Genomic DNA, 15483 nt, shown 5'->3' with positions numbered 1-15483 from the left:
TAATTGCATCTACTTCCAGAAGGCCAAATAAAGTGCTTTTGCTTTCGCACTGAAACACAGCATCTCCCTGACATGGCTGCATCAACACAACTGCTGTTCCTGAAACCACGTCTTCTTTCTTTGCGTGCAAATTTGGGCGGCATTATGCTAATATTTCCACATAGTAACGTAGATATGTGGGGACGTGTTAGGACAAGCCATTTTAACTTACAGAAAACGTTTGACCTCTGTCATTGCCAACAAAGGGTATATAACAAAGTATTGAGATGAAATTTTGTTATTGACCAAATACTTATTTTCCACCATAATTTGCAAATAAATTATTTAAAAATCCTACAATGTGATTTTCTGGATTTTTTTTTCTCATTTTGTCTCTCATAGTTGAGGTATACCTATGATGAAAATTACAGGCCTCTCTCATCTTTTTAAGTGGGAGAACTTGCACAATTGGTGGCTGACTAAATACTTTTTTCCCCACTGTATATATATATATATATATATATATACACACACACACACACATATATATATAATTTTTTTTGTTGTTGATATAAATACATACTTAAGTACATATGATAGGTAGATAGATTATTATATGATATTTGTATATAATAATATTATTATATGAATTGTCAATCTGAAGTTATCTGCAGAAGATGCAACTTGATTTGACTGACCAAATGTAGACATATGAATGTGATTTCTGTCAAGACAATTCACAACCTACCATATTTGTGCAACTAAATTACATAAAAGATATTATAAATTTTAAGCTGCACTCAAAATCCACTTGGTCCAAAACTCCAATACCTCTCTCTGAAATCAAGGGATAACTACAGTGTGTTTGTGTGTCTCTTACAGCATCATAGATAATCTCTACAGGCTGTGAGTGGACTCTGAGGAGCTGGTCAGCGGTGCTGTCCTCTGGATTGAGCTCAAAGAGCACGCTGAGCAGAGAGGAGTCAGAGCCTCCAACCGACGCTATGAGAGACGGCACCTCCCCCTGCTGCTGCAGACCAGTCACGTACCAGTGCTCCAGCTTAGCTTCCACCCTACACAACACACACATTTCCCACAACTGAAGCATATACAGTACTTTACATATTTGTTGGCCAGTGCTAAGGGTTTCCCTGCATGCATGTGTACTGTACATACCTGATGGCCTGTGCTCCTGGTCTCTGTGAGATGGATGTACTGAGGTCAATCATTTGCACTTTGAGAATCTCAGGAACGCCAGGCTCCTCTCTGAATGTTACTGAGGTGCTCAACAGTTTAAAGTTGACGATCACAGCTACATACTGCACATATGCACAAATATGCATAAACATGTAAGTTTATGTCCAGGATATGCTTAAAATAAGGTATTTTACAAATCTTTAGTCAATGTGAAACATGTTTTGTTAAGGTGCGGTCACACTAGTGAAATCTTGTGGCCATTAATTGTCCATTGTCAATAGTGTAGTTATGTATAAAGCACATCTCACACAAAAGTCACTGTCAAACCAAGGCCTTGGTGAAATTCGTGATGGCTTGAATTCCTATAGAAATGACTGGACTTTGTATGCAGTAAATGTGACCGTGACTGTACAGTGTAGTAGTTATATATTTTCCACTCACATGTTTTGGTAAGGCAAGATTATGTGAGCTCCCACTGTAGCCAATGGCTGTGTAGAGTTTTGTTTTCTCTTCAGAAGTCATGATGGAATCAATACCTGCTAACACATATGTACATAAATGCATTTTTGTTTCATGCACATCCATGTTTATTCATAGGCAGCTTAGCAAATTATTAGAGATAAAACTCTCACTCTCAGGCTCTTTATCCTCTTCTTCCTCTTTCTTCTTCCCTTCTTTCTTGCCAAAAAAGCTGCTGAAAAAGCCTCCTCCACTCTGTTTCTGAGTGGCAGCCTTTTTAGCAACCAGCTTCTGTCCTGACCGAACCACCTGTGGAGAGAGAAAGTAAACTTACTACACCAGATTAAAAATATAAAAACACCAGTGAGTAGGTTATTGTCATTTTGTCATACCTCCATCTGAACCTGCTGTCTGGCCAATACAATGTTGAACACATCCAGAACTTTCTCCAGCTCCTGAGGGAAACACAATAAAACAAATGTCAAACAAATAGTAAAAGATCTGTTTTACAAACTAATTTAAAAAAGACTAATAATTCATTTTTAAAATAATACATGTAATACCTTTTTTAAGAAATCATTATAAATTATTTTATCAGCATAAGAATTTAACAAAGTTAAACTAAAATATGAACTGGAGCTCAGAATTTCTTAGAATTTGGTTTTGCAAAATAGAGCAAAACCTGATATCCCAATGTATTTAAATGCATTGATGTTATTTGGATAACAATCCAATTAAGGACTAGCCATCTATAGTTAATACCTGGATCTGTTTCTCTGTGTCTTCTCGGACTTTACTCTGTGTGAGTTTGATTTTGTATGCAGCTTTGTAAGCCTTAAGTGTGTGCCTGTGCTTCTTGATGTTGTTCCAGTCCCACATCTGGTTAAAGCGCCTGATATGCACTTCCAGTATACTGTTGATGCTGTATTTCCACCTGACCAATCAAAAGGGCTATGTCAGAAACACCAAGCTCCAATCGACCAGCCATAAGAAACATTATCATATGAAGACATAATGCACTTACCATTGCCTGGTGTTTCTGTGGACTGGAACATCAGGCCTAAAATTTCTGTAGGGGCCGTTCTTCACCATGCAGTCTACAGACTCCAACAGATCTACCATAGACAGGTACTAGAAAGACCCCAAAATCTTACTAAACCCAAACATTTGAATAGTAGTTTATGCTTAAGACCCATGATGGTGGCCATATTCTTATACCTGAGGCTTGGTCATCTCAATTGCAATGTTCTGAACCTCAAGGTGCAGGTTTGCTTTGGGTGATTTTAGCTCAACTTCAGCATTAGGGTTGATGCACATCCTTGCAGAGGCAAATATGGGTTTGAAAACTGTAAGAAGAAACAAATGAGTTCATCCTGATGCTGCCATGATTTATAATGTTAACCCTAAATTGGTCATAAATCCTTTAACCATCAAAATCCTTTCATTATATCTAATTGACAAAAGCTCAGTGCACTCAAAGGCATGTTAAATGTAACTGTATTGGCACTCTTACTGACATTTGTCAGTATACATATGGGGCTCTAGTAGAAACACACTGTGATTACACTGGAGTTTGTGTGCTATAAGGAGGTGTGTCATGCGTGCCGTTTGAGATCACATATCCTGTTTAAATAGCACATGAAATCGAAGCTGTGGCAGCTAACACACACACACACCCCCCCCCAACAAATTATGAAAAAACAAAAGGGTTTGCAACAGACAAAGATAATACATCATTATTATTTTTTACTATTTACAATTTAGTATTTACTTCTAAGGCTTTCAACATCCATGTTGTTCTTTTTTTGTCATGTCTATTCTTTCTGTTCTTTTAGTACCTCTTCTGTTGAGCACAACACCAAAACATACTAACATAGCTATACTAAACAGCTCCAGGCCAGATAAAAATAAATATAGCCATAATCTTTCTGTGGATAAGATAATACATACTGTACTGATAGTCTTGCAATTCCTCATTTTTTGTGCTGATTCCTGCTTTCAGATTGTCCTGAAAACACACACACACACAAAAGTGATTTTGAGATATATATTTTCAAAATATTAAAATGTAAACACATACAGGGAGGTGCAAATGTCTGAGAGTCTTCTTTTCTTTTTCAATTCTTTAATTTTCATTACAAAAAAAGTTGAACTGAGAACTTTATTTCTAAATTTTAATTTCTGAGTATTTAGTATGTTTCCATTTGTTTTAATCACAGCAACACTAGGGCTGCATGAACTCCAAAAGTTTGATGATCGTGTTATCTAGCATGATTTGAGAATAATCCAAAGCTTCAAATAGATCTTGTGCTTGTCACAAATGTAATTTGATGAATGAAACAAGAAGTTTGCTGATTCTACTTCCAGGATCAAACAGACAAAAAAATCCCAGATTTTTTAAATGTGGTCTCAGACCTTGGGCCTCCACTACATACACAACACAACACGGAGGTATGTATGTTGTAGGGGTCAAAAAAAGATCTCATCTTTGTGCAGCACAATATTATTTCAGTGTATACTTAGGCCTCTTACAAAAGTGAGTATATCCTCTTGACCAGTAAGAAGAAAATCCCCCACAAAGATTATGCAGATCACACCCTCAAACACAGGGATGTGCATCAAAAACCACAGTGCTATACACCATTTGGCTTAGCTAACTAGATACAATCTGCAAGGTATTGACACCAATTCCATGCCCATTTTAAGATACAGGTATTTCTATATATTGCTCAATAATAAATACACCAATTTACCTATTTATTTATGTATGTATGTATTTAACCTCAAAGCAGACTCGTTTAAGATATAGAAGAAGGACCAGGATCACAGTGTGGATGTTTATTTAATAATGTAGGGGTTTTAATAGCGGTTGGGCAGCACATTCAGGCCTGGACAGATACAGTAGATAGACAGCATGTGCAGACCAGAGTTAGTTATGTCTGTGTTATCTGTTTGAGGCAGTCTGTGTTAAGCTAACTGCAAAAACAAGTTCTGTTGCTTCTTTGAGAGACTAAAGATGAACAGATATAAAGAGAGAGATTAAAAGTGTGTGAGAGAGATTAAGTGCTAGGAGCCAAGCAAACCCAACCATTACTGTGTTACTTGGATGTCACAAGCCTTGATAAGAGAGAAGTCAAACGTTTACCCAGATGCCTCAAGCTTAAGAGTCTTCAGACTGACTCACAGATTAACCGTTAGAGTCAATGTCAACAAGATCAAAGATTTTCAGTATAGCGGTTTACAATAAACTATATCAGTTCCTGATATGATCATAAATGTATAGTGGTTAAGCTATAAAATATTAAATACATACAAACTTTTATTATGTCTCTTATCAACTCTTATTATCAGCTTTTATTATTTGTTTTATTATGTGTTTCTTTCTAGTATCTACAGTAATTGCAATGTAACTGCTAACCAATTTAAATTGCAAGCTTTTCAAAATACACTTTCACTGACTAAAGAACATTTTGTACCAATTGTCTGTAAGCACCTTCAGATCTTCCCACACTTTGTCTGCACACGTTCACACTTAAATAGAAGCAGATGGGTTGTTTCCTTGCATCTTTGGGGCATAACAGGATGAACAAAATAATTTATGCTTCCTTCTTGTGCTTCTTCTAAAGAGTTAGTTCATCCAAAAATGTAAATTCTGTCATCAATTACTCACCCTCATGTTGTTTCAAACTCAAGGTTTTCATTCATCTTCGAAACACAAATGTAGATATTATTAATGAAAACTGGGATATTTTTCACATATAAACATTGATCAGCACATTCACTGAGCACATCAAATAAGGTAAATGGAAGCTCAATCGTACTTGCTTGACGAGCAAGAAAAAACATGATTGGTTCTTGTGTATCAAGTGCAGGTGAGCTTCTGATTACCATAGTTTGATGTGCTCTTTTATGCATTGATGTATATGCATTGATGAATGTTTATATGTGAATAAAAGCCTAAATTAAATAAATTTATCATATAAAGCAATTATGTCTCTTCAGAAGACTTGGATTAAACCACTTGATTCCTTTAGATTACTTTTACAATGTATTTATGAACTTTATGAAGCATGACATTTTTGGTGTAGTGGACAGAGGTGCAGAAATTCTTCATTAAAAATCACTTCATTTGTGTCGAATATGAACAAAAGTCTTATTGGTTTGAAACAACATGAGGGTGAGCAAATGATGACAGATACGTTTTTAAACTTTTGAATATAGTGCACCATTTACAATGCCTGCGGACAACATAGTAGTCTTCAACACTATATCAATACTATGAAAATCCTAATTAAACACCACCATAGAGCTTGGCTGTTAGAGAAAAGAGGCACATTACCACTATTTCCTCCCATGAGCCTCTGTAGAAGATTGGGCTGTTCACATTCCAATAGGCACAAAAAGACTCCAGGCGGCCCAGCTTATGTAGATGATACACATAGACACTCACGTTAAACACACGACCCCAGTTGTACTATGAGATCTTGTTATTACTACACAAAATAAGACATATACCCTGGTGGTTTACCTTGTAGATGATCTTGGCTGCTTCATTTAGAATGCATGTCTTCCAGTTCTCATCTGCTGTCTATAAGAGAGAAAAACTGAAGACGTATGGAAAGACCAGAGTGTGCAAATAAGAACTGCTTATTTCATATTAATTGTTCTTGCAAGTGATCTTCACTTTGTGACATTTATATGAATGTGTTATGAGAGAGCACCTGTAGACTGAGTTCTGAAAGAGTCATGCCCATAGCAAGAGGTCTTTGTGGATCTGACACCTGAAGCACAGATGGAAAATTAAAAATATAATCTAATTACATAAATAAAATAAAAGCCACATCTTCATTAACATGCGACACATACATTCAAAAATACACATAACTGAAGAGCTGAAATGTATGGAGAGTCAACACTTACATCATCCTCATATCTGATGTGAATGCTGGTGATTTTGACCTGGAGGTTTTTGATAACTTGTGTAGCCAGTTTCTCAGCAAACGTGTCCTTCTTTTCTTCCTGGGGCTTCTCTGAGATTAAAAACAATAGTAAACATAAAGGGTTTATTGTAACTCCATCCCATTTGTCATTCTAATGCCTTAAACAATCTAATGCTTATGCAAACATATTTACTCTAACAAACAGAATAAAACTATTTAAAATATTTGCTCATATTTGCCACGATCACAGTCGATCACAGTTGCCCCCGGGCCACCCACCTGCTTTATGTTCATACTTTTTAGATCTCCTAAATGGTTTTTTATGTTTTTTAAGTTTACGTCCTTTGTCTTACAGAGCGCAGCAGCATTGGGAGAGAGAAAAAAGTTGGTGAGGTAAAAAAGAACCATAGCGCAGCAATAAACACACACACTTGGATTAAACAAACATAAAACTGCACCAAAGCACGCCAAGTAGTGAGGAAGAAAAAAATGTCTACACATATACACCCTCAATGCACACTTTCAAATAAAAAGTCTCTTTGAGACGGGCGTAGGACTAGCCTGCTATAGGAATGGGTCTGTACATACCCTGTGGTGGATTCTTATACACATAACTCTCCAGACTAAACACAAACTCTCCAGCCTGAGAGCCTGCCGTCCATCAGATGCAGCACAAAGCAAACACACACAGCTGTTAGGGACAGAGATCTGAATGTATGGATGAATGGATGGATGGGTTGATAAACGAATAAATATAGGAGTTAATGTGGGGATGCACCAATATTTAAATTGATATTTTGAAATTATTTTCATCCTGTGGCCATTGATAGATTAATCTATTTAAAATATTACAATTAAATTAATTTAAATTAAATATTACAATTTAGAATAACTGTTCTTTATTTTAATATATTTTAAAATGTAATTTATTCCTGATGGCAAAGCTGAATTTTCAGCAGCCATTTCTCCAGTCTTCAGTGTCACATGATCCTATAGAAATCATGCTAATATGCTGATTTGCTGTTTTAGAAAGATAATAGTTTTTATGTTGAAAACTGTTGTGCTGCTTACATTTTTTTTGTGGAAATCAAGTCACTTTTTTTCAGTATTTTTCAATGAATAGAAAGTTCAAAAGAACACCATTTATTTAAAAAACAACTTTTTTATAACATTACAAATATCTTTACTGTCACTTTTGATCAATTTAATGCATCCTTGCTGAATAAAAGTTAATTTCTTTAACATTAAAAAAAAATTGCTGACACCAAACTTCTGAACAGTTTTACTTGAACATCATAACAATATAACGTTCAGTATAAAATATGGATAAATAAAAAAGCAAAAAAGGCCTCTTAACACTAGCTTGCTCTATTCTTTTTCTATTCTATCTGTTTTATTTTTATTTATTATATGATTTTTTAAAAACCTTTGTACTGCATTAAGCTAACTGAGACTTGTTATAGCACTTGTATATCATTGCTCTTTTGTTGATTTTGATTGCTTCCATTGTCCTAATTTGTAAGTCACTTTGGATAAAAGCGTCTGCTAAACGACTAAATGTAAATGTAAATATTTATTTTGGAATCTGCTATAGAAAAAATACAGTTTCAATTAAGAAGAAGTGCTCCTAATAATATGGACCTCTGGGATGCTGGTCAGACAGTTCCTGAAAAACACCAAGAGTGTTTGTGTGGTCTGAAACAAAGTTTCATTGTTTTTTCCCAGTGTGGGTTTTCTCCCACACAGCTTTAATATTGTTACACGCACACAGCAACTCACTTCACATGCCCTGTTAAAGAGAAAGTACTCTTAAAGGTTTAAATATTTGCCATATTATACTGCTATCCTTTTAAGTTAGTGCTAGAAAAGTATCTAAACCCTAAAACAGGCAGAAACAATTAAATATGCAACACCGGCTGAGGCAATAAACTGATACAATGCAGATTTAATGTGCAACCTCAATTAAATGAAGCAATGAATGATGAATGAAGTTGAAACAGACTGATTATGGTATGAATGGATGGGATTGAATGAAATGATGAGCATCCGTTAATAAAGTAACACTTCCAATAGCTGCATATGAATTGTACAGAGAGTATAAGAAGAGAACTGGCAAATTTTAATGCAAAAATTTACTATGAACTAGGTCAAGAAATTATTCCGTCCTGCACATACAAGTGGTTCCTCACCTCTGCGTGCAACCAGCTGCAGGTTTTCTTCAATGCGCTGAAGCTCCTTCTGTTTGGCCTCCTGCAGGTAACGCTCTTCTTTAACTGGATCATACTTAATCGCTTTAAACACACAATACACACACAGTTAGAGGCAAACAAAAATCACAGATACCATTTATCTGTTTTCACTACTGCCACCTAAATTTGTCTTTGCATACACACAAATGTACACATGGAAAACCAAATATAGATTCACACACTGGGAGCTCAGTCAACCATGTAATAACAGAAAAGTCATTTACAATGACCATCTCCCTTGCTTTTACTGTGACTTATAAGTAGCTACAGTCTAATGCTGCTCATTCAAGCAGACTTAAGATTTTCATTGTGGCTTTGTCCTCTGATCTGGAATCCACTGGTGAAGCTCTATCAGGAAGGACTAGTTCAGACCAATCCATGTGAGAAACAAAAACCATAATGCCTGCTATTGTACGTGCTACCACCGTTTAGCTCTTCACTAGAGTAATAAAAGAGACAATTATGAAGTAGACCAAACAATAATGTCATATAAAGAAATTGCCACTTGTTATTTTTAGTCTATAGAGACCAAATGGGTCTGTAAAGTTTCTGAGGCAATTCAATCCATTAGAGATACAGTCTATTCATCAGAAATAGCTTTATTGGCAAGTGAGATTGCACACACAAGGAGTTTTTCTTGGTGTTAAAGCTTTTCAGTGTACCCATAAATACTGTACAACAACAAGACACATAATAATAAAATTAAAGAATAAAAATATGAAAAGTATGAAGACAGGGTACGTCAGAATATAAATATTTAAAGATTATGTACATATTTACAGTATTATGGATAATAATAGTGAATTTACAGGACATTGCACTGAACCTGGTGCATTATATCATTCTGAAGCAATCCAGCTTTACAGCACATCTTTCAGCAATGTTGTTTAGTCCGTGTGGCTGACACATATGTTCCCAAAGAGAAAAGCTTGTGTATATCTTTAAAAAAAATAATCAACAACTTTTGATTGGCATGTAGAAGCTGACTGTCTTCATTCCAAGAGACAGACAGAAAGGAGCATGCTTAAAAAAAAGAAAAATCATTTTATTGCATTTTACTTACAGAACATGCATTACACAGAACTGATCAGATCCCAAAAGAAAAACGGAAAAAAGTTACCGAGATCATTTGAACAAACACTCCCAAAACTCTTGACTGATACACTGTCAATACATGCTATCAAAGGCTCTCCAAATATGATTAAACATTTCTATGATTAAACATTGTAACCACAGGTAAATATAAAGTTTGCCATAATAATCAAAGAGTCAGATACACACAAGAGCAGCTTATCAGTCCGGGTCCCAAGCCACCACCCTGCTACCCACCTTCTAGACCTGGCTTACCATTGTAAGGTGAGGAAAATATCTTAGACTCAGCTGCAACATGTAAAAGACAATGTCAGTCGAAGCAGCCCAAGTCATATAGAAGGTATATACTGTATCAAAGAAATTCAGTTATTCAATATATTTGTAATTGCTACTACATTAGGCAAAAAATAACATCCCCACATAGCTTTCAAATGGGTCTATGATAATAATGATGAAGAGATTGTTCAGTGTCAATGCATAACATCCCAAATTATTATCAGGACTCTTCAGGGATATGTACTTTTTATAATAGTAATAAATAAAAGCATTATTTATAACAAATGATCAAAATTGTAATATATTATGTATTATAAGTATATAGTATTTTGTGTCTGGTGCATGTTTTCATTAATATGAGTTTCAATGATAATTACATTTTCTTTGTTTAGTGAAATGTTTTATAATGCAAGACACTACACACCCCTCAGTTAAGAGGCAGGAATCCATTTAGGTTATAAATAAATCATGCAATTATTCCTAAGAGGAGATGTTATAACAAAAAATGAAAGTTTTTTTGCAGACAAATTACTGCAGTAAATTGCCATGAAATAAATAGCATGGTGCTTCAAGTTAGATACTCTATATAAACAATTTAAACTTCCACATTAAGAAACATGTTGCATTAAGGGAACATTTTAAGTAAGACAAAAAAAAAACTATAAGCACTCACTTGCACCGGGAACCACCAGAAGGTATAATCCATCTAATGTGGCCACCACCGCCTCACTGTACAGGTTTTTCCAAGGGATCTTCAGAGTCAATTTACCTTAAGAGCAGACATTTTCAATTCAGTGTGACAATATGAAAGATAAAAGTGCTTGAATTACACGAATGTAGATCCTCTGAAATCATTAGCATTATGTTTTTCTATGCGTCTCGGTTAAAAATAGGACACATACAGGTGCATCTCAATAAATTAGAATGTTGTGGAAAAGTTCATTTATTTCAGTAATTCAACTCAAATTGTGAAACTCGTGTATTAAATAAATTCAGTGCACACAGACTGAAGTAGTTTAAGTCTTTGGTTCTTTTTTGGTCCACTGTGTTTTCTGAAGTCCACAGTCAACGCAGCCATCTAGTGCCACAGGCTGATTGTCTCCATGCCACACCGCACTGATGCTGTAATTCATGTAAAAGGAGGCCCAACCAAGTATTGAGTACATGTACAGTAAATTAACATACTTTCCAGAAGGCCAACAATTCACTAAAAATGTTTTTTTTTATTGGTCTTATGAAGTATTCTAATTTGTTGAGATAGTGAATTGGTGGGTTTTTGTGAAATGTGAGCCAAAATCATCACAATTAAAAGAACCAAAGACTTAAACTACTTCAGTCTGTGTGCATAGAATTTATTTAATACACGAGTTTCACAATTTGAGGTGAATTACTGAAATAAATGAACTATTCCACGACATTCTAATTTATTGAGATGCACCTGTATATTAGTAAAGTACAATACAAAAATGGTTATTAGGCAGAATAGCCAGACTTGTCAGACAGACTTTTGTTGAAGAATGAGATCAGACGTAAAAAAAAAAGTGGAAAGGCATCAGAAAATGTTTTAAAGGCATTAGGAAAATGTGAACATTTGAATTTGCTGCATTTCAGATAAAGGTTTATTGGATAACTTATGGCTAGATATCTTATATACAATAACATAACAAGTAGATATTTTTTTATGAAGATTTTGTAAAATGCAGAAAATATGGAAGGAATTTCAAAGAGCTATTCAGAGTAGCATGTCGTCCTTGTTAACCAATTACTTTTTACTGCTTGGCACACTGTCCAGCTAACGTTTAAAGTCATCTGACTGGATCATGTGATAACATGAACTGATTTCAGCAAGCTCCCTCTTACTGGCAAGACATCTGTGCTGTGATGTTTGCTGAATTACAGAAACATTATATAAAAACTTTACTGAAATGGATTATTCTTACAAAGTCATTTTAACTAGACCAGGAGGCCTATAAAGTTTCACAACAGTGTCATATTGCTTCCACAACCTGCCTAATCTCATGATATTTTAACCTCCAGCTCCTATGTGATTATTCATGAATAGAAGTATTTGTTAAAAATTGCTTCAACTCAACCTCAAATCTATTGAGGAAAAATTAGGAACTGTGAAAGTAGACCACAAACTTAAGTTTACCATTTTCAAATTCATATTACAACAAGCTTTACTACTGCTCAGCTGTTTTTATTATATTTGGAAAGTGATCTCTCCTAACAAACATCAGGCAGTGAAATAAAATCAAATTTATTGCTGAAAACTGCTGTTGCAAAGTTCAATGAGTCAGCATAATCTATCTAGAGCGGCACTAAATAGGAAGCGCAATCACAACAGTGTCATATTGCTTCCACAACCTGCCTAATCTCATGATATTTTAACCTCCAGCTCCTATGTGATTATTCATGAATAGAAGTATTTGTTAAAAATTGCTTCAACTCAACCTCAAATCTATTGAGGAAAAATTAGGAACTGTGAAAGTAGACCACAAACTTAAGTTTACCATTTTCAAATTCATATTACAACAAGCTTTACTACTGCTCAGCTGTTTTTATTATATTTGGAAAGTGATCTCTCCTAACAAACATCAGGCAGTGAAATAAAATCAAATTTATTGCTGAAAACTGCTGTTGCAAAGTTTAATGAGTCAGCATAATCTATCTAGAGCGGCACTAAATAGGAAGCGCGATTCATCAAACTGAACACTGAAACTTTTTCTACTTCAATCTCCTTGGTTACAGGTTATAAACACACACGCCAGAATATGAGAAAACTACACATTTCACACTTTTCCATAACACTACACATGCTGCAGCACAATTTGCCTGATAAAGTGAAAGTTGGATACTCACCAATCTGACCAGCCTTCACTTTAAAAGGGACGTCAAACTCGCTCTAAAGAACAAAGATAAATTGTTGAAATGGGTCTGAAATGCAGATTTCAAGCATACAATATCAGAAATCTCTTTTTGTGCACACATACATAGTAAAACGCTAGCTATTATGATTTAGTTGTGGTAACATCAGCAAATCTTGTGTTAGCACACTCTTGATTCAGAGTTTTTACCACTAACCACAGTGTTACATAAACAAGACACGCACACTCTCTTATCAAGATAAATATGCTTCTTTTATGTGTGTGTATGTGAGTGTATTTTTTACTATATTCTTAATTTTGTCATGTTAATAAAAACACAAATCTACATTAAAATGATACCTAAAATGTAATTAAACTTAATACTTACCAAAGCATTTTCTTTCACCCTCAGATTTTCCAACACCACATTTCCTTAAAAAAAAAAAAAAACATAAAAAGATTTTTTTTAAATGATTTACTGTACATTTTATATCATGCATACTATATGACCATGTATACTGCAGACTGTACATAATGTATTATGCGGTCTATGTTCATTTAGCCTATTAGGGATCAATACGAATCTCTCAAAGGTGGAGTTTAAGCAGGTTTGGAGAAGTCCTGCATACATCACTAGAGAAAAGTCTGCCATTTCCATCGGAAGATCCATTGACAATGGCATGTTATGATATTTTGATCAAAAATTACGAGATTTAAAATATGAAACATATAAATGGATAAGTTGTTCACAGTAGGATCTATGACATGCATAAACAGATGAGGTGAATTTTTGTTTTCATGCCAACATATGTTTCTTATGATTCTAATGAACCTTGCTTCAAACTATCCTTGGAATTTATCTGAAAGAATCTAATCGGAGTATTTCCGGCCTTGACACATCCTGTAAAGCGACTATATCAACACAGCAGAATGACAGTAATTTGATAAGGGAAAACACATTTTTTCATATAAACCTACAAACATTAAAAATACATCTACCACAAATAGAATGATTAAGCACAGGGACATGAAAGGGCCATGTTCCCATCAGTGATTGTGTATGATCCTGTTTGCACAAACTGTTTAAACTTTAAAATGGAGTCATTAGTGTTGATAGGAGTAATGGGGGGATATGAGTCACAGGGGCCATCAAGATAAATCTGTAGTAATATAGTGCCCCAAGTTTTTCCAAAAAGATATTTGGAATTTAACTTTTCCAAGACATTTTGAATCTGTTCCTAAAGCTCCAACAATGCGACACTCTGTATTCCCAGTATGACATAAAGAGTAAGTGTACAGCACTTCAAATTTTCAGGAAAATGAATGACATGATTAAACTTTTTATTATCTATGAAGGTGTGGTCCACTTCACCTTGAGCTTTACTTGCAAAAATTCAACAGAACAGAATAAACAGCAGTGTTTGCAATAATGACTGTACATTCATCTGCACAGCCAGTTGTTGAGAACCATTTTCTGCCTCATAAAATATAAAGTAACAGGCTTGAGTAATGATGATGACTGAAATTCTTTTAACACAATAAAGGCGGAAACCCGTAAAAATAATCAAAGTAAACAGTATAAATAATGTGTCTTTATCGCCTCCGAACGACTCCTTGTGGCAAGCAACTTGACAGACTGCCAGTCTTACAGAACAGAAACCAATCCAGCACGAGAGACCTTAATGGACACTGCATTCAATTTACAACTAGCTCGCACTGCATATCGATATAGGACGTTTTGCAAGACAACAAACCAGAATAGAATACGAGCGCTTCTTTGCACTAATGTTGACAGGCTGTTTTGACGAATAAACGCTTACCCCCCCATATGCCGATCTTGAGCTGCGACTTGTCCAGGTTTTCCACATAATCTCCTATGAACCTGTTCAAGAGATCACTGACTAAAGACTCGAACACCATGGTGAGTCGAGAACGACAGCGACCCTGTCGCAGATAACGTGCTAAAATGCCACAATACGCATTTGATCCGGTTACTTCCCTCCCTGTATGACAGGCGTATAGAGCGACATCGACTCATTCGGCGATCCGCTCGCACTGTCTGCAGCATCAGGGCTCGCTGCGATTACTGTATTATAAACAGGCTGGCTAGTTAATACAAGAACATGGATCACAAAGTGAAAGTGTACTGAGATGGCTGATGTTCATTTGTTTATCAAATGAGAGACGCCTAGAGGAGATTCGTTTATTTATTTATGTGCAAGATATCAAATTATTGTTTACTTTAATTTGCCGCTTTAGGATAACCACATTCTACAATTGACCTAAATGTAAATTCTCTGGAAATAGGCCTATGTATAAATCATTAACCATTTTCATTTGCTGATATATGTAGAAGCCATAGGAAATACTTTGATATAGACACAGTTAATTTGTTATCTGAAATAAAGATGTATGGGCCTGATT

At 35.2% G+C, this 15483-nt stretch overlaps 1 protein-coding gene across 1 annotated transcript in view; it reads right to left on the bottom strand.

Moving 5' to 3' along the window:
* vps13c (vacuolar protein sorting 13 homolog C) overlaps positions 1 to 15097 on the bottom strand; it is a 41164-nt gene extending 26067 nt beyond the window's left edge. Inside the window, exons 1-20 of the mRNA XM_016284139.1 lie at positions 14880 to 15097; positions 13448 to 13491; positions 13055 to 13097; positions 10866 to 10961; positions 8765 to 8866; positions 7164 to 7226; positions 6855 to 6923; positions 6556 to 6665; positions 6357 to 6416; positions 6164 to 6223; positions 5975 to 6055; positions 3586 to 3643; positions 2854 to 2981; positions 2660 to 2766; positions 2398 to 2569; positions 2028 to 2090; positions 1809 to 1944; positions 1618 to 1712; positions 1156 to 1298; positions 860 to 1052 (exon numbers count right to left, since the gene is read on the bottom strand). Coding sequence (XP_016139625.1) covers positions 860 to 1052; positions 1156 to 1298; positions 1618 to 1712; positions 1809 to 1944; positions 2028 to 2090; positions 2398 to 2569; positions 2660 to 2766; positions 2854 to 2981; positions 3586 to 3643; positions 5975 to 6055; positions 6164 to 6223; positions 6357 to 6416; positions 6556 to 6665; positions 6855 to 6923; positions 7164 to 7226; positions 8765 to 8866; positions 10866 to 10961; positions 13055 to 13097; positions 13448 to 13491; positions 14880 to 14979 — 1923 coding nt within the window. The 5' untranslated portion in view covers positions 14980 to 15097. The remainder of the gene's footprint in view (positions 1 to 859; positions 1053 to 1155; positions 1299 to 1617; positions 1713 to 1808; positions 1945 to 2027; positions 2091 to 2397; positions 2570 to 2659; positions 2767 to 2853; positions 2982 to 3585; positions 3644 to 5974; positions 6056 to 6163; positions 6224 to 6356; positions 6417 to 6555; positions 6666 to 6854; positions 6924 to 7163; positions 7227 to 8764; positions 8867 to 10865; positions 10962 to 13054; positions 13098 to 13447; positions 13492 to 14879) is intronic.
* Between the last annotated feature and the right edge of the window lie 386 nt (positions 15098 to 15483).

This window comes from Sinocyclocheilus grahami, unplaced genomic scaffold (assembly GCF_001515645.1).
Source record: "Sinocyclocheilus grahami isolate Dianchi unplaced genomic scaffold, SAMN03320097.WGS_v1.1 scaffold10.1, whole genome shotgun sequence".
NCBI classification, from domain to species: domain Eukaryota; kingdom Metazoa; phylum Chordata; class Actinopteri; order Cypriniformes; family Cyprinidae; genus Sinocyclocheilus; species Sinocyclocheilus grahami.
The sequence above is the reverse complement of the archived record's forward strand: the minus strand, read 5'-3'. Positions and strand labels throughout refer to the sequence as shown.